The 24,448-nt window shown below is 53.7% G+C and overlaps 1 protein-coding gene across 2 annotated transcripts in view; it reads left to right on the top strand.

The window, feature by feature from the left end:
- The window catches only part of TTYH2 (tweety family member 2), a 39,304-nt gene extending 15,488 nt beyond the window's left edge, over positions 1-23,816 (top strand). For both annotated transcript variants that reach the window (XM_063081167.1, XM_063081168.1), the window contains 11 exons: positions 4,787-5,007; positions 8,743-8,838; positions 9,381-9,453; positions 13,228-13,297; positions 13,556-13,611; positions 14,127-14,219; positions 14,452-14,544; positions 16,489-16,631; positions 17,251-17,436; positions 17,951-18,029; positions 22,777-23,816. In XM_063081167.1, coding sequence (XP_062937237.1) covers positions 4,787-5,007; positions 8,743-8,838; positions 9,381-9,453; positions 13,228-13,297; positions 13,556-13,611; positions 14,127-14,219; positions 14,452-14,544; positions 16,489-16,631; positions 17,251-17,436; positions 17,951-18,029; positions 22,777-22,857 — 1,191 coding nt within the window. In that variant the 3' untranslated portion in view covers positions 22,858-23,816. The remainder of the gene's footprint in view (positions 1-4,786; positions 5,008-8,742; positions 8,839-9,380; positions 9,454-13,227; positions 13,298-13,555; positions 13,612-14,126; positions 14,220-14,451; positions 14,545-16,488; positions 16,632-17,250; positions 17,437-17,950; positions 18,030-22,776) is intronic.
- The last annotated feature ends 632 nt before the right edge of the window (positions 23,817-24,448 follow it).

A 24,448-nucleotide genomic window follows, 5' to 3' on the forward strand; every position in this document is an offset into this window, starting at 1 on the left:
GCCCTCCAGAGACAGCCCTTCCCAGAGCTGAGGGTCACGGCTCTCCCACAGAGCTCATCTGTCCACCCCTCATGTCCACTGGGACCCATCCCTGGGAGACAGAGCTGATGCCCCAGGTGTCTGGTGCTGGGCTGGAGCAGCCCTGCGCGGGGGAGGGTGGGCTGTCGGGATGAAGGAGCTGAGGGACAGGACACAGCTTGGTCAGCTCATGGAGGCATGGGAGTAACCTGGCCCTGGGGACCTCACCCTCTGGGCACCCCATCCTCGCCTTAGGCCCTGGTCAGGAAGGGGCTCCCTGGCTACTGGCTCTAGGCTCTGTCTGCTGCTCCTTGGTATCACGCTGCCTCCTCCCACCAGCTCCACAATTGCTGGGGGAGAAACCCAGCCCTGAAAGGAGAGTCCCTGCCCAGAGAAGCCCCAGGGCCATGACCTTCACTGGCTGAGAGAAACTCCCAGAACTGCGCAGCTGGGAAAACTTGAGTTCTTCAAGTCCTTCCCCCCCAGGAGGAGAGTTATGCAGGGAAAGGAGCTAGGTTCTTCCTCCCAGAGGCCTGAGAATGGTCTAGGGCCAGGCTGGGCATTTCACAGCAAGTCCCACTCTCTAACCCCTGCCCCGTGTTCCCAAATGGAAGGGCTCTGTGTCCCTGGAAAGCAGCACTTCATCCTGTCCACTGTTACTGAAAAGTGAGGACAGGAGCTCCAGGGCTTCCTGATGGTCCAGCCAGCTGGGAACTGCCTCTGTCCTGTCAGTTCCAGCTCCTCCTCCTCTAGGGTGGCCCAGGAGCACCTGCTTTCTCTGGGTAGAGAGGCAGCACTCTGAGCCCTTGCAGGGCCCAGAAGGCTGGGCTGGGCCTCAGGGTGGGCACTCGACACTCCCAGTCACAAAGGCTGCAGGAGGGGCAGCAGGTCTTAGGCGGCTCCCCACATCCAAGGGGTGAAGTCCAAATGTCAGTGAAAGTGCCTGGTAGACTCTAAACTATGCTCCATTTGGGTTGACCGTGATCACGAGTGCCATTGCAACAAGGACTACAATCACCAGGAAGTTGGGGGGAGGCTGTGGGTGGCAGAGTCAGGGTAGGGGGACTCATGGACAGGTCAGGTGACTTTGACCTGGGCCTTGCTGGAGCCCAGGTCAAGCAGCCAGTGGCAAACAAGAGGACTTCTGGGCTGCACCCAGCATGCACTGGGGTGGGCCCTCCTCTGAATTCCTGTTCTGGACCAGAGCCCCCCGGGAAGCCTATGCCTTGGTGGGTGGAGGCAGTGGCTCAGGACTCTGGCAGACCTAGCAAGGTTCTGAATCAGCCACACACTCTGATTTGGGAGATCAGAAAGGAGTTATTTGGGAGTGCCAGGTGGGCAAAGGCTAGTGGGTTCTTTCTGTGGATTTAGTGCCCCCATCCAGCCACCCAGGGCCAGGGCTCCAGCTACTCACCCAGAGGACCAGTCACACTTGACCCTCAGCGTCTCAGCTTTAAAGTAAGGCCTTGTAAAAATGCGTGTATTTTTCTTCCTATTTGTAAGATTATATGTGATGGTATTCTTTTCTTAGATTATCAGAGACTCTCATGCAGGAAGTGTTAGTTCTTGTGCCTGACAATGTTTCTGAAAGTTGCATCACTAAAGATACTTGCCAGGTTGAGTAGACATGAGGTTTCTCCTGTCCTCTTCAGGTTACCAACATCAAATTTCCCACCAGGAAATTTGAAGTGAAGCAGGAGCTGTTAAATCTATCTTCAGCAGATGTAATGCTTGAATAAACCAGATGTCTAATAAATAAATTACTTTCATGCTCAGAATTTCAGGCTTTTGTACTGCAATGTAGTGGTCTTATCCCTACTGTAAGAAAAGCTTATCAGCAACGTGATTTCAGGTTTTGATTTGTTTTGCTTTGTTTTTTTTTTTAAGTGGGGGATGTGAGTGATTTAATTCATGGGTACTTTTAGAACCTGATAAATAATCCCATTGCCTTAATTTTTCTTATTAAAGAATTCCTAAATATTTTGAAAATATAAAATATTCCTGAATTTTAAAAAATAATTTGGAGGGCCGGCCTGTGGCTCACTTGGGAGAGTGTGGTGCTGACAACACCAAGTCAAGGGTTAAGATCCCCTTACAAGTCATCTTTTAAAATAATAATAATAATAATAGTAATTTTTTTTTTTTTAATAAAGTAAGGCCTTGGGCCCTCCAGTGCCTGTGAGCTCTGCTGACTCGTGTTTGTCTCGAGGGTTCTAGAGGCCAGCCTGGCTCCTCCAGCATCTCTCATTTGAACCAGTAGTGGGCTGGGGGGCAGCCCTTAGATGAAGAAACTGAGGCACAGGGAGGTCGCATTGCTGCCCCAGGGTTGAAAAGAAGTTCATTTCAGAGCCAGAACCAGAACCCAGGCCTTCCGCTCTTAACCCTGGGCTCCTTCTCACCCCTGACCTTCATCTTCAGCTCCTGACCCCCCTGCCCTTCCAGACAACCTCATGATGTTGGGGAGCTTCCTTCCAGCCATAGGTATTCAGATTTGAGCTTGCAATGGAATCACCTGGAGTGCTTATTGAACAGGATTACAGGTCACCCCCTACCCCCAGCCCCGCCCCAAGTGAGTGTCTGAGTTTCTGGTTCAGTAGATCTGGGGCAGGGCTGAGAATTAGCATTTTTCATGCTGCTGCTGCTGCTGGTCCAGGGACCACACGTTGAGAACTGCTGCTCCATCCTGTGGGACAACAGTTCCCACCACCTTTGGGCTCGTCCCTAACCCTGCCCAGCCTTTCTTTCTCAGAGCTTCTCTTCTCTATGGGAGAGAGCCCGATTCCACCTCTGGGGCGACCCCGCTCTGTCGCCCTAGGGGGAGTGCTGTGGACAAACCTCTATGGACTGGGGTGGTGTAAGGAAGCTGGGAGCTGTAAGTAGGTCAATGCTGTGATTTTTATGTTTTCTAATTTTGTTTTGTGTCCTATGAGAAGACATCAGGAGGAAAAAGAGAGCCCGACAGATGTTTATTGTCTTCTGGTTTTTCTTTTTAATGAGGAATTTAAGAAATAGAGAAGTTAAAAATGTAGAGCCGTGCAAGGAGAAAAAAGTGGTCTCCGGGAAAAAGTGTACAGATAGTTTTTAACAGCGCTTTGCTCTGAAATTTGTTTCATATGATACAGGAATATAAAAATATCTCATCTTATTGGGTTCGCTTATAATGTTATCATTTAATAACAGAGCCGTTTGTATCAGTGGTTACAAAGCATTTGTATATTTTATTAAATTGAATGGTGAAGTTTATTAGGGTGATATATAGTTACTGAATGTGCTTTAACGTGGTTTTGGGTTTTTTTTTTTCCCTGTGTGAAGCTACAAGCTGCCAAATCTGTAAGATACAGAGCAGCTCTGTAGTCTGCTATCTCTTAGTCCACCAGCTCATAAGAACCAGGCACAAGCCAGAAAACGGAACAAGCTGCTGACACTGAAAAAATAAAACCAAACGAAACAAAGAAAGCCATTCTCTTTTCTGGAACCAGGAACCCCCAGCGTAGCCAATGTTAAAGGCCACGCGGTGGATGGCACTTCCCTGTAACACAGTGACCCAGAGCTTGCCACGGGCAGTGTTATCTCCCCGGCTTCTGCCGAGCTCTCCCGTGGGAAGTTTCTGCCCCTTGTCGTTTTTATCTTGCAGACCTGTGGGAGCTGAAGGCTGCCAGACGGACGGGGATTAGCACACACTGCCCCCTCCCAGCCAGTGTGCGTCTCAGTTTAGCGTGACAGTTTCAGAACAACAAAGCCTTTCTTCCCCACCCCCCAGCTGCCAACAAGCAGGCTCAGAGCAGGCTTAGGAGCAGCATGCTTGGGGTTGCTGTGTCCCTGCGCCCTGCGGGCACTCAGGTCTGGGCTGTTTGAAAGCACTTTCCAGGGCCAGCCCCACCTGTGCTTCTTGTTCAAAAGCCAGTGGGAAGTCACTTCCATCGTCCTTTCTTTTCTACCTTTGCATAGATAGATGCTTCCTTCAGGGTCGGTTCAACTCTAGGCCCTTAAAGTCTAGCCAAGGGACAGGAGCCTGTCCACCCACCTGGCAGGATACATGACGAGGGGAGGACATAAGCACACAGAGAAGGCACTGATTTCCTCCTCCTGTCTCATGTCCAGGCTCTTCAGAGACAGGATCGGGTCTGTCTTTGTTTTTCTTCAAAGTCCGATTGTTCTGCCTGCATTCAGCGTTCAGGACACTGTGAGCTGTTGCTAGCTCTACAACAAAACCTTACTCTCATAGGACATTTGGAAATCCTGTTGTGGAAATCAAAGGTCAGGTAGCAACATAGGAGCTCTTCAATTCAAACATTTTATTTCTCTAAAAGAGAATTCAAGATCCAAAGTATTTAAAGTTTTAAGAGAGTCTTCAAGGAAGAAGAATTGATTATTTTGTTTGTTTTTCCATCTGGTTCTCTTTTTATTTTTATTTTTTGGCAGCTGGCCAGACTGGGCATCCGAACCCTTGACCTTGGTGTTATAACACCACACTCTAACCAACTGAGCTAACTGGCCAGCTCCTGGGGGTCTCTTTTTATACCAAGGCACTGGATCTTGGAGCCCAAGTCCTGGTTAAGGCCAGATCAGGGCCTGCTCCTGGTTTGAGGGACATGAGGACTGGGTGGGTAACGGGGGCCTCTGTCTCTGGTCCTTCCTCCAGGGCAGAGTGGTGTGTTCCTTCCAGGCTGAGCAGGCCGTCTTCTACTACTTGCAGAGATGTCCTCCTCCAGAGTGAGAATCCAGAGCTTTACCTCCCTGGCCTTCTCCCATCTTTGCCCTTCCCTAGGTTTCTGGAACCACCCAGAAGATGAAAGTGGACCTAGAGCAGCACCTTGCCCGGCTCAGCGAGATCTTTGCTGCCCGGGGCGATTATATTCAGACCCTGAAGTTTGTGCAGCAAATGGCGGGCAACATCCTTGTCCAGCTCTCAGGACTACCCACGTGGAGGGAGGTCACCACGGAGCTGACCGAGCTGTCCAACCAGACTGGCTACGTGGAGTACTACAGGTGAGGGGCAGCGGGGCTGCGTCGGCCTGCCCAGCGATGCCCCCAGCCTCACTTACAACGAACCTGAGTTCGGCCCCCACTTTGACCACCCAGCTCATACCTACGTCATCTGGCCTTTGGGTGTTCTCTTACATCTCCTCTGCCTCCCCGTCCCCCACACCCCATCCCGAGTGAAGGCCCTGGACCCAGGTCAGCTGACAGGGACCACTGCCCTCTCTGTAGGTGCTGGGTCTAGCAAAGGTCTGGGGAGAGCCATTCAAGGAGGCAACAGTCTGGGACTTGGGGTGACTCCCAGCCGAAAGGCAACATGCACTCGTGAACTGCAGGTCCTTGTATGCTCAGGGCCAGTGCCTAGATCGGAGCAGGCACAAGGTAGGGTGGATAAATGAGTTGTGACCAAGAAGCTCTTGGGACCCATCCCTCGCCAATTTTTTGGCTGCTCTTCAAGCCATTGACAAAGATCAGAGCCCTTATGCAACATTTGCACAATTTACCCTGGCTTTCTGGATTCGTCTCTCTTTGTGCCATAGAGCCCCACCCCAGGAGGTCACTGCTAGACTGAGTCCAGAGAAAACGCTCCAGAAACCTCCCCCTCCAGGGCTCTTCCCTTCCCGAGGGCAGGAGATGACAGGGCCTTGAGGAGGGGGGTCCTGAAGCCCCTTGCTCCCCAAATGGCACTGCCCAGCCCCCTTCATTTCCACGATGTCAAGGATTGAAAGGGACCTTAGTCCCACTTCTCACCAGATGGATGCTCATGGGCAAAAGTGCCTTCCTCCCGAAGGACAGAAAGAAACTGCCAACTCTAGGGACTGGCTGTGACCTCCTGTGGCCCAGAACAGTGGTATCTATCAGTCCTGTGGCCTGTGGGCCATCATTGCTCGAGCCTTTGAAATCTTTGTGTCAGTCAGGGCAGGGTGGAATGTACAGAGTAGGTGTCCATGTGACCTCGCTCTTCTGTCCGAGTGCACCTAGTGGACAGCCATGTGCATTTAAGGGCCTCCTGCGGGTATTTGGGTAATGACAATGATTCAGTAAGTCAGAATTTACATATCAAAAAGGGCTTATTGTTAAGGTGATTTCATTAAAAATAGGTGGGGTCCTGACAACTGCACAGCAGCTCTTTCAATGTGGGTGACTGAAGGGGTCCCCTATGACCCCCCCCACCCCCAACTCCACACCCCTTGTTCAGGTCGAGATAGAAAGGTGTAGTCCAAGGTTGGCACCTGTGGCTCCTGGAAACTGACGATGTTCTGTCCCTTCGTCTCCCCTCTGCTTTCCCTCACCTGAGCTGCTTTAGACGGAAGACTTTGTCCAGGGAGCTCTGCAACCTCGGGGGACCAGGTCTCTGGAGAGTCCCCATCTTTGCAAGCACTTTTACACAAGGCCTGGCGAAGCATTGGAGGAGATACTAAGCAGAGAGATTACTCTTTTCGAAAAGCTTGTGGTCCAGGGGATAAAGCGTGTACACGGGTCAGGGCTACAGAGGCCGGATATGGGAGGAGTCGTGGGAGTCAGGCGGGGAGCGGAGCCAGCAGGCGAGAGCCAAGTTCTTGGTTAGAAACACATCCCCGGTCTTGTGGGCTCCTCTGGGAAAACACATCTGCTTCGAGATGCTGTTTCCAGGAACACTTTAAAACGTGAGGCGTGGAAGCATAGAAAACACATTGAGCCACCACCGTGGAGAGCAGTTAGAAGCGGCCCTAATTGGATTTCCTGCTGATGGGAAGAGTAGGGGAAGGTAGCATGAAATCATTAGGTTTGAAACATGAACCCAGTGTTGTGAGAGGTGCCTGTGGCTGGCTGTGTCCCTTGTAGGAAGGCTCAATGTGTCAAGTCTGGGTCTCCCCCCATGGGCCTCAGTTCTACAATCTGTAGAATGGGATCCTAACACTAGATGGTTCCCAAGGTTCCTTCCAGCTGTGATTCTAAGTGGACAGTGGGCTCAGCTCTTTCCCCAAAGCCCTCTACTCCATTCCTGGAGAGAGGCAGAGTTCCCAGGGGGCTCAGTCCTGGCTGCCCCCCACTCTATGCAGGGTCGAGGATTTTGATTAGGCCCCTTCTTTTGGCATTAGCCTCAATTCACAAAGGTAGAAAGAGCCTCACTTGGCAGCGGGGGGCCTCCAGCTGGCTCCCTCCCCCTCAGAACCTCTTTGTCACTTTCTGCCAGTTCCAGGCCACTCCCTGCCCACACTCCAAACTCTCTTTCCCTCTTTATGGCATAGTGAAGCAGAAAACCATTGCTGGAGAGGAGTCATCAATGAATTTATTTGGCTCTTGCATCAAGAGAAACAGTGATCAAAAGAGGAAACTCTTTGGGAACTGAGAGAAGCCTCCCATCTCTGTCTGCTCCCTCTTCTGGCCACCCCACCCCTCCCAGTTGCTCAGGGTAGTCCCCAGGGCAGGGCAAATGGCAGTGGCTGCTAGGCCAGGCTGGTGCTACAGTGTGAGGGCCACCTTGGGGTCCTGTTTGGAAGAGAAGGGAACAAGGGTGCTAAGGATATTCTCAGTACCCTGGGGCTCAAGATGCTTGGGTCCTTTAGCCCGGGCTCTGGAGAAGCAGGAGAGGAGGGACTTGGAAACACCTGCTGTCTGGCCTTTGTATTTAGCAAGCAGTCACTCCTCACCCCAGCCTTGAGAGGAGAGGTTCCATCTTCCTTACAGATATGGAAACTGAGGCTCAGAGGGGTGAGGTGGCTTGCCAGTGTCTCCGAGCTGGTGTGTGACTGCCTTTCCCCATCAGCTCAGCCCTGGGGGGCAAAAAGGCCAGAGCAGTGAGGGGCTGGGAGGCCTGGAGGTTTAAGGTGCCCTGGGATATCCTGACTCTGGGTTCCCTGATGGTCGGGAACATTCCCACCTATGTTCATTCCCACCTTAGGGCCTGACACGAATGTTGGTTGAATTGAACCTAAACACCCTGAGTCGTAGACCCCACGCTGCCAGGGGGCAAGATGGGAGGCACTGGGGAGGCCAGGGTGAACGTCTGTCAAAGAAGTGGGTAGTGTATGGGGGTTTTAGCTCTGTGGCTATAAATGTCAGGCCTTGCCTGGTCTGACGCTGTCTGACAGTTCTTTCTAGAAGCAAAGGGAAGCTGGGAGGCTGCAGAGAGACGCTTCAGAGCTGCCCTGTCCAGTGTGGGAGCCACTACCCACGTGTGCTATTTAAATTTAAGTTCATTAACATGTAAGTTAAAAATTCATTTCCTAGGCTGGCCCGTGGCTCACTCGGTAGAGTGCGGTACTGATAACACCAAGGCCATGGGTTCGGATCCTATATAGGGATGGCCGGTTTGCTCACTGGCTGAGCGTGGTGCTGACAACACCAAGCCAAGGGCTGAGATCCCCTTACCGGTCATCTTTTAAAAAAAAAAATTCATTTCCTTGGTTGCTCAAGCCGCATTTCACGTTCTCAGTAGCCACGTGTGAGTAGTGGCAGATAGAGAGGACAGCACAGATTTAGAACATTTTCATCACAGCGGAAGGTTCTAGTGCACAGTGCTGGTTGAGACACTCAGCCAGGAGGTCGAGGCAGGGAGTGAGAGGGTGACGGCTTTGTCCAGGCAGAAGTGGGGTGCAGCCCTGGAGCCCTTGAAGAGCCCTCCAGGCCATGCACACAGTTCCTTGCTGGCTCTGGCCAGCTTGTCATAAGGAAGTGACGTTCAGCGGGCTTAGGGCTGCTGTACAGGCAGCAGGGGGCGTTCTGTCCTGCTGCCCCTGACCACCCTCCTCCTCTGCCCAGGTGGCTCTCTTACCTCCTGCTTTTCATCCTGGACCTGGTCATCTGTCTCGCCGCCTGCCTGGGACTGGCCAAGCGCTCCAAGTGTCTCCTGGCCTCGTGAGTAGCCCCACCCATGGACCTGGAACAAAGAGCTGGGCCAGGTGCCACTGTCAGAGAGGAACGAAGGGCTGGCAGGCCCAGAGGGGGTGGGAGGACAACAGCCAGGCTGCCTGAAGCCACATTCTGCCCCCTCCTCAGCACCCAGCTGGGGGGAGACAGCAGCCACTGTCTTGGTCACCAAGCAAGCATGGGGCTCCATGCGTTCCCTCCGTCCCTGGGCCTGACTCTGTGGAGCCGAGCATCAGAGCCTCTGGCCGTCTCCAGCCAGCACCCTCTCCTCTGCTGGCACTCCCACAGAACGTGTCTTTAGCCCAGGGCCCGTGTCCAGACATTGGGCTCCATAGCCCACTCCCAGCAATTGGCCGGACAGATGTCAGCACAGGGGCTAGGGCTGCCTTCAGAACCAGTGTAAGAGTCTAGGGGCCAGGAAGGGCAGGGTGATGGCCAGGAGGAAGGGTGCTGAGGTTGGTGCGGTGACAGCCATCACAGGGGCTGGCCGCTTCTGCCTGGGATCCCACTGGCATCTGCCTCTCTCCTAGGATGCTGTGCTGTGGGCTGCTGACCCTGCTCCTCAGCTGGGCTTCCCTGGCTGCCAACACAGCTGCGGCAGTGGTGAGTTGATAGTGGTGGGGGGTGGGGGCGGGGGTCCGGCCAGGACAGTCTGCCTGGGGATGTGTCCTGTCCAGAGTCCCCATGTAGGGCCAGCTTCCAGGCACAGTCCCTAAACTGGAATTCCAAAATCTCAGAATGGAAGAGACTTAGATCATCTGGACTAGCTTCCTCACCCAGAGAAAGGAAGGGACAGAGCCAAGATAAGACACCAGTGCACGTAAGGGATGCATGGGTGAGCAGGTGGCTTCTCTCTGGGTGTGAAGCACTAACCAGGTCTGCTGGGAATGGGCAGAAGTCTGAACCTCCAGCTCCAGAAGCAACTCTGTTGGCAGCTTCCCCAGCAATGGGAATGTGGAATGTGGCATTTAGCTCACCTTCCATCCCATTGCCCTCGGACTTGCACACATAGTCCAAAACACACATGGTGCATGCTTCTGGATGGGTGCCTCAAAAATGTTTAAAAAATAAAATGGTGGGGGGTTCTTCCCTTGTATATATCAGTATATTTGGTCTTTAATAGACGTAACGGCAGAGTTAAGCCATGTGCGTAAGTCTGCTCATTCTTTCAGCTGACATTTTCTGCTGGGTGACACCCAAGGTGCCTGGTGCCTAGGAATGCAAAAACCAGGAGGACGTGATGTTTGCTGTTGACGAAGTCTCAGCCAGCAGAAGCAAGACTTGTGGACAGATCATTGCAACATGGTGTGAATCGATGCAGCGGAGTTGCATGCTGTGCGAGTGTGTGTGTGAGACAGAGTGCACAATTTACCAAGGGATGTCAAGGATCCTCTGGCCAGTGCCAGGGCCACAAACTAGCCCTGTGATCTGCATCTGTCCTGCCCTAGCAACCTGGGGGTGAAAGGATGGGGCTTGTACTGGAAGCCCTCTACCCAAACTCACACCTTCCCAGTGACTTGGGGGTTGGCCGGCAGCTCCAGACTTGGGCATTTTGCTTCCATGATGCCCACAGAATGAGGGGACCCTGCTGCTGCTTGGCTTGGCAGCTTTTGGCAGAGCCTTGTCTAGAAGGAAGAGGAGGTGGGCTATCTCCTGTCCTTACCCCTGCCCCCTCCCCCCCCCATGCAGTGGCCGAGTACCAAGGACTGGCACATAAAAGGGCAGGGAGGGCAGGGAATGGCACAGGGGAGGGAGTGGTTGGCAGTGTGACATGCACAGCTGCCCAGCTGGCCGCCTCTTCCCCCGCGGCAGGCACAAGCACAGGGAGGCTGTCCGGGCCGCTCCTGCTGCCCAGGCAGCCTCTGCCTTCTGAATCTGAAGCAGCGGCAGTTTCCAGCTTGTCACCGTGAGCCGCCCTTCAGGAGCCGGCTCCCTGCCACCGGGCTTCTCCCTCTCCCCAGGCTTCAGTGTTCAGTGAAACCAGTGGCGATTTAATCTCCCAGCTGGATGCCCTGGAATGCGAGGGAGATGGGGAGAAATGCCATTTCCCTAATTCCTTTAGTCAGGCCCTTGTGAGACAGTCCGAATGTGAGGTGGGGCTGAATGGGCCTTTGATAAGGGCTGCAGCTGCTGCTGCTGCATTGTAATAGGAAGTGGGGTGACTGAGGAGAGGAGCCGGAGGGCAGCGGCGGGGGGGCAGGGAGGTAGCTGTCACAGGGCTGTGGTGCAGGGCTTTTGTGCTCTCTGAGGCCTGTGTGGAGAGAGCCAGCTCCTCCCCTCACCTCCCTCCCTCACTTCCCTGTGGCTTTGGCCACGGAGGATGGCGGACAGAGCGTTCTGGGTGAATCCAGCTCTGGGGCAGAAGGTGGCAGCATGGCCTGTGGAGCCCCCTGCCTGGGTCCTCATCCCCCTTTCACCCCTTCCCAGGAGTGGAACCCCAGGAAAGTTACTGAAGTTTTCCATGCCTCAGTTTCCTCATGCGTAAAATGGGGAGATTAACAGTACTAGCCACAAAAGCTTGTGGATAGGAAAAGATGAGTTGGTTGATGCATGGGAGGCACATGGTAAATGTTCAATAAACAGCAGCTGTGACTGGCTTCCCACACATTTATTATCACCAGGTGAGGTCACAGCCATGGCCCCAGCAGACCGGCACCTCTGTGCTCAGGCACTGCCTGCAGGCTCAGCCATCACCTGGGCTGGGCACTGGGCAGCTTCTCCCACCTGCCCCAGCTGTGCTCAGTGCCCCCCTTCCTTCCTCTCCTCTCCCCTCCCTCCATCTCCTTCACCATCGCATGAATAATGCACACGCAGGCACGCACAGGCCCATACATGCATACGTGCCTGTGCACACACGCGTGCACACACGCACATACACATGCACGCATATACGGGCGTTTGTCTTCCTTAATGGGAGAGTTGACTCCTCACTGAGTCCCACACCCCAAACCATCCTAAAGCACCTGTCCCAGGAGATGTGGGCTGGTGGGTGGCTGTGGGATCTAAAGAGCAGGCCTGGGAGGGGAGGAGGAAGGGTCACATCACTGGTGGAGCCTCTGATGGGCCTCCTGCCCCCTCCCTCCTTGGATCCCAAACTTTTTGGGGGTGACTCAGACCAAGATGGTGGCCTTGCTGTTTATTTTTCCCAAGGCTTCCTCATCCCCCACTCGGGCCTGCTGCCATCCCAGCCACCGGGCCTGCTGGCACTGCAGCTTTGACCAATGATAAGAAGCCGGGCTGATTGACTATGTATGTTATTGGTTTGTGTATAAAGCACTTCTCCCAGGGTCCTGAGCACGTGGGGCAGTGCGTGCGTGCGTGCATGTGTGTTCGTGCGTGTGTGCGTGCGTGCACACACAGGGATCTGGGGATGACACTCTGTACCCAGAGAGGCAGGTGATTCCCCAGCCTCCCTCACGCACACATTTTCCAGACCATAAGTGCCATGAGGCAGCTCACCACTGTGTCCTGTGCCTAGAGCCACGCACAGTGCCTGGGAAGCTCTCAATAAATATCTGCTGACTCAATGAGTGAACGAGTGCTGCTTGAGTGTGGACCCTGAGGCAGCAGGTCCTGGAGGAGGACAGGGCCACTGGCAGAGCTGGGCCATCAGGAGGGTGCCCCTGGGAACAGCCTGGAGGACCAGAGCTTACATTGGCTGCTCTGAAAGGTGGACCCCCCCCTTGGCCCATGCTCCCATGCCCCCCGGCCAGATCTGGGTGGGGCCTGGCTCACAGGCTGCCACCTCTCCCAGGGCCTGTACCTGCTCCCACTCAGCTGCGTGGGTCTTAGTGGTCATCTAGCCAGGCCATGCTGTGGGTCCAGGTCCCCCAGCTCATCAGCGGCGGAGCCTGGATCCATGGCCTTCCAGTGCCCATCTCAGCTGGTTGAAGACCTGCCCCCAAAGGCTCAAAGATGGACTCAGAACTAACCTCCTTCTTTAGAAAGGGAGTCCAGGGGGCCTTCACAAATTGACCGTCAGAGCATGTAGATAATAGCAAGACAAAAAATAAAGTGGAGATGAGCAAATGGGCCATGGTGCAGAGAACTCCCCAACACATCCCCTGCAGCTGCCCTCGGCCCAGGCCACTGGCCCCCTGAGGACCTGTCACAGAAGAGGCATCTCTGCCACAGCCACCTTTCTGAACACTGTACTATCTCGTGTTGCAGATGAGGCCACTGAGGCACAGAAAGAATAAGAAACTTGTCTAAGGTGGCAGAGCCAGGATTCAAAGCCAGGAGGCTGACTCCCATCTGTTCTCTGCCACCCAGGAATGAGCTGGAGCGGCCGGGTGGCTGGGGCAGTGGGAGCTGGGCTCCTCCCAGGGCACTAGTGTCTGACTTTCCTCCACCTCCTCCCATCTCTCCCTGACTCAGGGCACCAGTGACTTCTGCATGGCTCCCGACACCTTCATCCTGAATATCACACAGGGCCAGATCAGCACAGGTACTGCACTCTCAGGCCTCTGCTGTCAGAGCCCACGTGGCTAGCCAGATTGTGCCTCTGCTTACCTTTTTGAGCCCAGTAGTCACCCAACCCCACCCGCCCCCAGACTTCAGGTTCAGTATGACCTCTGGGCCATTTCCTATAAACTGCCTCCTTTGGGAGTTCGGGGATGGGGAGGAAGGCCTGGCTTGGCCTCTAAGGATGGTGTAGGGTCTGGTCATTTGCAAGGCGCCTGACATAAATGCTGTTGCCTTGCAGAGGTGACCCGCTACTACCTGTATTGCAGTCAGAGTGTAAGCAGCCCCTTCCAGCAGGTATGGCCCGCCCAGACCCACCCTCACCCTGCCCACAGCCCCCCATCAGCCCGCTCCCTCTTGACCCCAAGCCTCACCCCTGACCAGGAAAGTGGAGGTGGCTGAATGGTCCTTGCTGCACTGTGGTCCTCTGATTAGCCAGTTCTCTGAAGGGGGCTGTGCTCTCATCAGTATGTTCTAGATTGGCATTTCCCACATATTAACACGTGTGCACCTCACCAGGGAGCTGGTTAACCTAAAGGTGCTGTGCAGGAGGTCTGGGTGGGGCCCAAGACTGTGCATTTCTCATGAGCTCCGGGCAAGGCCTATGCTGCTGGTCAGAGGACCACATCTGAATAGCAGGCAGCAAAAGAACTGTGTGACACTCAAGAAGCCAGAAGGATGGGGGAGACTTGCTGCAAGCAGGAAGGACCAGGGTGGGGGGAGCGGGGGCTGCAGGAGAACAGGTCCCTCCGTAGCCCTGGGGCTCCTGGGAAACCGAGCCTCATGTGGTGCTGTGATCTCCCCTGGCCCAGGCGCTGACCACCTTCCAGCGCTCACTGACCACCATGCAGATCCAGGTCGCCGGGTTGCTGCAGTTTGCCGTGGCCCTCTTCCCTACAGCAGAGGTAAGGCGGTGGCTCCTGCAGCATTCGTGCTGATGCAGGGAGCCCCAGATAAACCCTAACACCCCTTCCCCGGCCAGCCCCTGCCTGAGCCCCAGGCCCAGGCTTGGAGAGCTTGCTGCTCACTCTCTGCATCCCTCCCCCGGTGGCATGGCCCCTTCCTTTGGCTCTAAAAGCCTCTTTGCACGAGCTGCTATTTGTGGTTTTATCTCTGCTTTCTCTCTTCCTGCTTCAGAAAGATCTGATTAGAATCCAGCTCCTGTTGAACTCCTCCGAATCCAACCTTCACCAGCTGACGGCCATGCTGGATTGCCGAGGGCTGCACAAGGTGCTGGGGTGGCCCCAGGGGGTGCAGAGGGTGTGGGACACTCTGGCAGGACACATTTTCCCAGACAGAAGCTAGCAGAGGCCTGGGAGAGTGATTCAGGCCTGGAAATGGAGCTGACACTGGACGGTGGGAAGGGGAAGAAGGTGCCTGGCTTTTTGATTCTCTCCAGTGGCCGAGGCAGGGAGACCCAGTAAAAAGTACCAGAGATCAGGGATAGGAGGGTTGGATCAGGTTAGCTCTAAAACCTTGGGGAACCCTGACTAATATGAAGGAGTCTGTTCCCCATGGCCCAGACTCCTAGCCATCTGGTCAACCCATCTATCTCCCCTGGGTCGCAAGTGGATGTCCAAACCTCATTGCCGGGGTCATCTTTCCAGGAATTTGGAATATCAGACACAACAATGCAGGGAGCACACTGGGAGTATGCGAGGAGCCCCCCAACCCCAAGCAGTGAGCCAGTGTATGTCAACAGCTTCTACATCCCATACTGATTTAGAGCAAATAGTCATAATAATGATCATGGCTGCCATTTACTGAGTACTCAGTTTTGTGCTCGACCCTGTTCTGTACACTTTATATCCAATATGTCATTTTATAGATAAGGAAACTGTGTCTGTGGGTCGATGGATGGATAATAGACAGACAGATATAGATGGTTTTTTTTTTTTTTTTTTTTTTTAATTTTTTTTGTCTTTTCTGTGACTGGCACTCAGCCGGTGAGTGCACCGGCCATTCCTATATAGGATCCGAACCCGCGGTGGGAGCGTCGCTGCGCTCCCAGCGCTGCACTCTCCCGAGTGTGCCATGGGCTCGGCCCTAGATGTTTTTTTTGTTGTTGTGGGTTCTTTGTTTTGTTTTTGGCGGCTGGTGTATACAGGGATTGAACCCTGGACCTTGGTGTGATTAGCACCAGCTTTAACCAACTGAGCTAACAGGCCAGTCTAAATATGTATACATATACTTGTGTATGTATGTGTTCATGAGCACTTCAAAAAGTTCATGGAAAGATTTGTATTATCTTTCAATTCTATTTTTCCATGAACTTTTATTTTATTCTATTTTTGGCAGCTGGCTGGTACGGGGATCTGAACCCATGACCTTGCTGTTAGAAGGCTGTGGTCTAACCAACTGAGCTAACCGGCCAGCCCTCCATGAACTTTTAAAGTACCCTCACATGTGGATATATGTATGAAGTAGCTCACTGAAGTGTCCAGAGCTGGCAAGTCAAGGACTTGGGTTTGGATCCTGGTCGTCTGGCTTCAGCGCTAAGAACGTGGGGGCCGCCGTGTCCCCTCTCTCCCTCCCACTCCATGCCTAGTCCCTCAGCAAGTCCTGGCAACCGGTCCCTCAAATGGATCCTGAATCCTCCACTTCTCTGTCTCTCCACGGCTTCCACCATGGTCCAAGCACCATCTGCTTCCCTGGGGGACAGTGGCCTTTTCCCATGTTTTCTCGTCCCCTTACACACAGCAGCCAGAGCCATCGATTTTTAAAATGAATTGGATCACATCCCCACACACTGCAAAGTTTTCCAGTCACTTTGGTAAAATCCAAACTCCTCCCCTGCTGGCCATTTTTCTTCTTTCCTGAACATGCCAAGCTTGTCCCCTTTGCCTTGTCTGCTCAGGCACACCCTTCCTTACCATCCTGTTCTCAGCTTCAATGCCACCTGTCTCTGGCTCCCCCCACCCTACAGCCTTGTCTGTCTGGCTCAGAGCCCTCCAGTGCCCGGCACACAGTAGGTGCCCAGCAGAGGTTTATAGGGTGAACCCAAGCAGCCCCGTTGTGCTGGGCTCCAGAGTATGGACCCTTAATGGCTGTACTGGGGAGTGACCAGGAGATCCCCAGTCCAGGTTGGGGGGAGAGAGGCTTCCAGAGAAGAGCTAGGATCCCGGGCTTTGCCCTTCATTCCCTCTCCAACCGTGTGTTCCTCCCCCACCCCAGGACTACCTGGACGCCCTTGCTGGCATCTGCTACGACGGCCTCGAGGGTTTGCTCTACCTCGGCCTCTTCTCCCTCCTGGCCGCGCTGGCCTTCTCCACCTTGATCTGCATGGGGCTGCGGGCCGGGAAGCATTTCACCGCCAGGTGGGCCACCCGGGGAGGAGGGAGCCGCCTGCAGCCCAGAGAGGCTCTGCTCTGTGATCGAGCAGGGCAACAGCCCCAACAGGCTGGCTGGCTTTCTACAGAAACTTCCCCAGGAGTCCAGACTGACCCCCAAGAGGAGATTCTGGGGGGCCCAGAGCAGGAGCTGGGACCGAGGGTAGTGACATGGCATCTCTTGCTTCTCCTCTCTTCCACCACAGGACTTTGCAACTTGGAATGCTGAGGAGAGTTTTGGGTGCTGGGAGGGGTGCCCTAGGGAGTACCAAGAAGGGTAGATGGTATCCCTGTTTTGGGGAACCTACAGTCTCATCGAGAAGATAGACAGGGATGAGATGGTGTTTCAGCAGCTCCGGAGCAGGTTAGACAAGAAGAAGCAGGGTAGGGAGGATCCGTGTGCATGCGGTCAGCACGGTGGACTTCCTGGAGGAGGTGGACATGAAGTTGGGAGTGGGGCAGAGTGATCTGTGTGAGATGGAGCTAAGGATTGTGTTTTAGAGGAATCTGAGAGGCCTGGGAGGAAGGATTGCAAAGCAGAACAGGCCGCAGCTGCCTCAAGACTCCCTCATCCTCACAGCTGGCTGAATTCTATGTGTCGTTCTAGGGACAGAGACTATGACGACATTGACGATGATGACCCCTTTAACCCCCAAGCCCGACGCATTGCGGCACACAACCCCCCGAGGGGGCAGCTTCATAGCTTCTGCAGCTACAGCAGTGGCCTGGGCAGTCAGACCAGTCTGCAGCCCCCCGCCCAGACCATCTCCAACGCCCCCGTCTCCGAGTACATGTACGGCGGGGCTCCCCGGGTTCCCCCAGCACTCCCAGCTGGGGCAGCACGGCCCCTCCTGGCCCTAGAGGGGAGCTGGGTTTGTGGATAGCACGTTTGGGTCCACAGAGCCAGGTGGCAGAGGGAAGGCATCAGAGGCCAACTGCGGTCCCCACAACAGCCCCAGGATGCCTGGCAGGAAGGCCCCCGGGAAGCACCCCATCATCCTTCACACCCGTGTGCTGGTGGAAGGACCCACTACAGATGGCAGGCAGCGGCCTTTTGCCGCAGTCCACGGGCAATCCCAGGCCTGAGAAGCTGCGCTGCTCCTGGTGTCCCATCTGCTGCTTGTCCCCAGACCTCCTGGGTTGCTCTTCCAGTTATCTTCCTGCCCACACTCCCTTAACTCCATCTGTGGTCCATTTCCACCCCGCTCCCCACCCCCACTCCCATAGCACACCCACAGGGCCCACCTGTAGAAATCTGCGCACACCCCCTGAGCCCGTCACCTCCTGAGCTGTCCTCTCACCTGCAGGAACCAAGCCATGCTCTTTGGTGGGAACCCGCGCTACGAGAACGTGCCACTCATCGGAAGAGGCTCCCCTCCGCCCACGGTAATCCTGGCTTTTGTGGCAAAGTCACTTCTCTGGCCCTTGTTGAGGAAGTAGTTAAAGATAAAACCTCCTGCCACCCCAGTGAATGCTCTCCACAAAGGTAGAAAAGAATGGAACTGTTGTTATTAATTAAGCATCAAACCAGACTGCCATGTGTACCACGGGCCGAAGAGATCGCAAAGACAGAAAAACCTTCCCCTTCCATACAGCCAGGCAGGTACCCCCCACGTGCCTATCCTCAAGCAAGAGGACCTGATAGCAGGTGTGGCAGAGTTTGTCACACTCGTCCATCCTAAGTCTGCTGGTGGGTAATTGGGGTGGCCATCCCTGTTAGCTAATTGCCTTTATCCAGAGGAAAACAAAACTTTTCATATTCCCACGCCAATCAGGGACTTAGCCAGGTGCCTAAGTTGAACTGTCACTGAGAAGGGGGTGGATGCTACCTTCCCTGATGTTACATATCTGGGAGAGAAAGTTCCTAGACCCTTAAGAACCTGTCCCTACACTGTAAGACTAGAAGATCCTTATTTAGCCCTTAAAAGGACAGAGAAATAATTTACAATAAGTTTTCTAAAGAAAAGGCTCCAAGAAGAGAGAAAGGTCTCTTTCCCTTTTTGCACCATGGAAAATCAAGGGAGTTTTTTTCTTTTTAGATGTGTGTTTACTCTTAACCCTTGGCCTGGATTGAAGGTTGGTGGGCTACGGGGGCATGTCTGGGAGGTCTGAGACCAGACACAGCCTTCCCAGCCCCAGTCACCTCCCAACGTCCCTAGGAGTGTACCCGAGTGGGGTCTGTGCCTCCTGCGTCCCCACCCCCACCTCCAGGCAGGGCATCTGAGGGGCAGCATCAGGGCAGGAGCCCAAGGTAGGAGGGGTGGGCAAGAGAAAAAGAAAAGTCCATCCTGGCTTATTCCGAGAAGTATCTGAAGTTCACAGGAATATTGGCTGAGACAAAGAGTTCCAAATGGAGACAGTGATCATGGAGGTTCATGGACACAGACTTCAATGCCATATGCCCAGTTTCAGATCCCAGCTCACTGGTCATGGCTCCTGTGACCTTGGACAAGCACTTTGCCTGTGGATGCCTCCATTTCCCCATCTATAGGACAGGGACGGTAAAAGTAGCACATACCTCATAGGTGGTCTGAGCATCAGAGGTATTGACTGTTGTAAAAGCATATATGTGCCGCACACAGTAAGTGCTATAAGACAGTGAGCCGGTTATTTTTTTTTACATCGTCACTAACGCTGTCACCCCAGCTTCTCTACAGAAGTGTGGCATTTATAAGAAAGGGCAAGGGAAGTCAAAGACAAGGGTAGAAGTCTGTGAGAGGGGTGGGCAGACAAGTTCTTGAGCCAGGTGTCTGCCTTCACTCAGCTAGACGGGGCATTCCACCTGCCCCATCCAAATAGATTGGAAGGGGACGTCCAAGGGTGAAATAGAAGCACTGGAGACCCACATACCTGGAACCAGTGAGAACCAAGGAAGCCACGTACACCCACAGGTGTCCAGGGAGGCAGCTTCCCAAACACGGAGCTCTCGATGAGAATCATAGTGCTGGGCCCAGGGAAAGAGAAACCGGGACCTAGTTCCTGTCTTCAAGAAGCATCTAATTTAGTGGAGAGGGTGCTCGAGAAAGCTGCCTGTAAAAAGTGCCATCAGGTGCTTTGGGACCAGAAGGAACTTCCATGCTGGGGGACTGGAGAAAGTTCTATGGAATAGGTAGCATTCGAGGCACACATTAGACCGGTGGACCTCACCCAGGGGTAGTTTTGCTCCCAGGGGAAATTGAGCAATGCCTGGAGACATTTTTGGACACACCTTGGGGGTGGTCTAGTGGTATCTAATGGGTAGAGGCCAGGGGCGCTGCTAAACACCCTATGATGCACAGGATGGCCCCCATAACAAAAAGCAGTCCAGCCCCAGATGTCCATAGGTTACAGGGGCTGTCCTGTGTGTCACAGGATGGTAGCAGCATCCCTGGCCTCTACCCACTAGAAAGTCTCTCCCTCCTATGACCCCACCTTGGTGTTTTTGCCAAGAGCACCTCACCTGCTGTTCTTTTAAGCACCTTTACAAACAGCCCAAGACCCAGCCTAATTTTGTTCTTTCTTCCTGGGATCCTCGGGGAGGGAGAGCGGGCTAGTTGAAGCCAGTATTCAGAGTTAGCACCTTTTAAATCCCACCCTGGCTTCTCTCACTAACCAGGAGCCTCCTGAGATCCCTCTTCCTCCCCCAGCTGCGGTGGCCCCAGGAATGCAGATTGACTTTAATGTTAATCTAAGCAAAACATAATTAGGGGAAATTTGGGGCTGGGAAAAAAGAATTACTCAGTGCATTGTGATGCTGCATAAAAATGACTTCAGATTACCTTCTGTTTTGAAATCAGGCCGCTCCCCCTGCCATTAGCAGAGATAATCAAGAGCTGACCTTATTTGCAAGGCTCAAGGACAGAGTAAACCTCCCTCCCTAGAATTAAGACCTGCCCAGAAACCCTCATTACTTTAGCAAGTTGACTGCCTCGCCTGCCCAGCTCATCCTGCCCCAGGGAAGTCCCCCTGCCCCCTGCCCCCTGCCCAGGCAAAGGGCATGAAGAGACATCTGTTGATGCTCTTGAGCAAAGAAACCACAGCACGGAGGCTTTTGGCCTTTGCCCCAATAAAGACAACCTGGCTGGCTGCTCCCCACCCTGCTGGTGCCTGCTCTAAACACTCATCAGCACTCAGTGTGAGGTGTGGGTGACTCCCTCCCTCTGCTGAGCTCCCTCTCTGGGACTGTCAGGATATCACTTGATATCAAGCAAGGGGATCTGGAATGTACAGCCTGTTCACTTGGCTGGAAATGTGTCTTCCCCCAGCTCTGCCTTCACGAAATCCCTCCTATCCTTCCAGGCACTGTTTCCTAGACTTTGTTTTGTTTTGTGGTTTTGGTGGCTGGCTGGTACAGGGATCAGACCCTGGACCCTGAGCTAACCGGCCAGCCCTGTTTCCTAGACTTGATGAACAAAAGTGACCGGGAGCAACTGTTTAAAAATACCAGCACTGACAATTCTCTCCAGATTCACGGAAAGACAATCTCCCAGGGAAGGAACCTGAGAGGTTCTAAGTTTAACAGACTTATCATGCAGCAAGTTTGGGAAATACTGCTTTAAGGAGGAGAGCCTCGTTCTTGTGTGTGCTTCAGAATCACCTAACAGACTTGTTAAAACTGCTGGGCCAACCCTGTTTCTGGTTCAGAAAGTCTAGGGTGGGGCCCTGGGATCTGCGTTTCTGACCTGTTCCCTGGTAAAGCAGCTGCCGCTTGCTGGTCTGGAAACCGCATGTGGAGAACCAGGGCTGAGAGGCAGGTGTCCCCGATCTCGGCGCTGTTGACGGGCAGAATCCTGTGTTGCAGGACTGTGCACTGTAGGCTCTCAAGCAGCATTCCTGGCCTCTACCCACTAGATGCCAGTCACATCCCACCGCTCACCCCCAGTGTGACAACCAGAATGTCTCCAGACATTGTTTTGCCTGGGAGGCAAAACCACCCCTGGTTGAAACCCATAGGGTTTAAGGGTCTCATGCTCCCTTCCTCTCCCACCCGACCCGAGGTGGAAGCATTCACTTCTCTCTCTGATGTGAATGGCCTGGATGCCTGAAACTTCCCTGGGGCCAGGAGACAGTCCAGATTTTTTTCTTTAGGAGCTCCAACTCTTGCTGGCTTTGCTACTCACAGTCAGCAGACCAGCAGCATCTGGCAGCTTGTTAGAAATGCAGAATCTGGGCTGGCCGGTTACTCAGTTGGTTAGAGCATGGTATTATAGCACCAAAGTCAAAGGTTCAGATTCCAGTACCTGCCAGCCTCCAAAAGAAAAGAAAAGAAATGCAGAATCTCAGGACCTCTGGACAAGATCCGGAGGTGGTTTGCGGGCACAGGATGTGTGAGAAGCCCTGTCTGTGCTTTGAGGAGGAGTTACTGAGATCTGTGGAGCAAACTTACTTGGTGCTAGGTCGCTGTCTCTCCACCTTGGCTGCATGTTGTAATTGCCTGAAGAGCTCTAAAAAACACTAGTAGCACTTTAAAATGCTTAATTTTACATTATGTGCATTTTACCTCAATAAAAAAAGTACACCAGTGAGTGTGGCCTGGGCATCAGGATTTTTTTTAAGCTCCCCAGGTGTTTCCGATGTGCAGCCAAGTTTGAGAAACGCTGTTAGGAGTCTTGCCCACTTTATATCATTTCATCCTTTCAAGGTAAGAGCTTAGTGCTCTTAGATCCATTTCGCAGGTGGGGAAACTGAGGCTAGGAGAGGTTGGAGAACCTCAGCCAAGGCCACAGGGTGAGTAAGATGCACAGGTGGGATGGACCAGGCTGTCTGAGTCCGTGGGCCTGCCCCTCAGCCCAATTGTTGCTTGCTGGTCGTACGTGCACTGGTGCACCCTGTCGCTGTCCCTGATGTGAAGTGACGGGCTGGGTGCTGGTGGCATGCGCTGGATGTGGCAGTTGAATGGCTGGTCTCTGTGTGCATTTCCCATTTGAGGCTGGGTGCCAGATGTCCTGAGGGATGCAAGCTGGAGGCATCAAGAGACTCGAAGCCTGTCCAAGCTGCTCGGTATCACCCAGCCCCTGCAATGCCTTGTGATTAAAACTTGGTACCTGGCTACTGTGGCTGGCCTGGTTCTCACTCACTGAGAAGTTCCCGGAACGTTTGCTTGTACGATGTCTGGTTTGCCCTGCTCTGACTGTCCCCTCCCCTCTCCCCACAGTACTCTCCCAGCATGCGGGCCACCTACCTGACCGTGGCGGATGAGCACCTGAGGCAGTATGGGAGTGAGTTTCCAGCCTAACAGACTTTCAGGGGTTCTTACCTCCTTGTTCCATTTTGGTTTTTAATTAATGCAAATACGAGCTGCATTCTTTAGTAGAAACCAAAGGCATCTGGGACACTGGCAGGCTCTTGCTGCTGCAGAGGAAGAGTGGCTGAGACTCCCAACCAAAGCCCCAGGTGGACAGAAGACCCCCAGTCTGGGCCAGCCTCTGCCCCTTTCTGCCCTGCTCTCTACACCAGAAATGCCCCCGGGAGCCATCCTCAAACTGGATGCCTGGTTCGGCTCACCCCTACACCGTCCTATAGGTTCTCTCGGGTCCCACTACCAGGACTGTGCCTCTTGTTAACATGGCCAAAAGCCTGGGTGACCACTCTCTGAGTCACCTCTCCCCTCCAATTCCCTGCAGGTAATAGTAGCAAGGGCTGATCAGGAGATGCTTTTAAGGAGGTGATGTCCCTGATGAGACCTGAACAGTCCAAATCAGCGTTCCCAGGCCCAGACAGAGGGGAGGTGTTCAGAGAGCTCCACAGCAGGAGGCTGATGGCACCAGGGCTGGGGGACCAAAGCCTGGTGCCCCGAGGTGGGAATGTGGGTGAGAGCTGCCACCTCCATTCCAGCACCAGTGCTGCAAGTTTGTCAGCTGCAGCTAGGGACGGTCTCAGGTATGAACAGATGCTTGGAAAGCGACTTTAACTCTTTTTCTAGTTGTACACATTTCGATTATCCAAAGAATTGAAACTCATAGCACATCCAGTTTTTACAGTAGATTTGGGGCTCTTTCCGTACCCCTGGTTTTTATACCACTACACTGTTCCTCAGATTTCACTGGCACTGGCCAGTTCTTTATGGATCTGGAGGAGAGGGGGAGGAACGGATTTTTTAAATAAAATAAAGATCAGTGAGCCACCCTGTCCCCAGCTGCTGCTTGATGGGGATCTGGATTCATCCCACTGAGGGAGGGAGGTAAGAACAGAAGCTGAGAGGGAACAGAGAACGGTCCCTTGTTCTAGGGGAATAGTTGAGTGCCCAAGTCAACTGTCCCCTCCCTTTGTCTTCAGGCAAATCTGTCATAAAAGGTTTTAACAAAGTGTTACACTTGTGTCCTGATGTGAGGACAGGCCTCTTCCCTATCTCTCACGCCACCTGTCCCCACCCCAGTGTCCCAGGCCCCTGACTTACTAAGCAAGAAGGAGCTCGTTGGCCAGGAGGAAATAATGACCCACTATCCTGCCCCCCCGAGGATCCAGGGTTAGGGTCTTTGGTGCTTCCAACCTCCTGCAAACGCAGAATGCACAACACTGAAGCTTCCACGGCTTTGCACACCACACAGGGGTGTGGGGCGACCTGGCTTGGGACAAGGGCTCTCTGTCTTTGTTTTGGAAGAGCCACCTTGTCATCAAAATACTGACAGCAGAGTGGTTCTCAGCTCCCAGCCAGGCCTCCACAACAGAATGGGGCCACAGGGCAGCAGGGACTCACCGTGTCTCACCTACAGTAACCTGTACGTACCGTACACTATGAACACACCTTTGATGGGGACTCTGCTATGTCAGCGTGTTGCTTCATAACGTTTCATCATCGTAACACAAAGACTTGTTTTTAATGCATG

Source organism: Cynocephalus volans, chromosome 16, assembly GCF_027409185.1.
Source record: "Cynocephalus volans isolate mCynVol1 chromosome 16, mCynVol1.pri, whole genome shotgun sequence".
Lineage (NCBI taxonomy): Eukaryota > Metazoa > Chordata > Mammalia > Dermoptera > Cynocephalidae > Cynocephalus > Cynocephalus volans.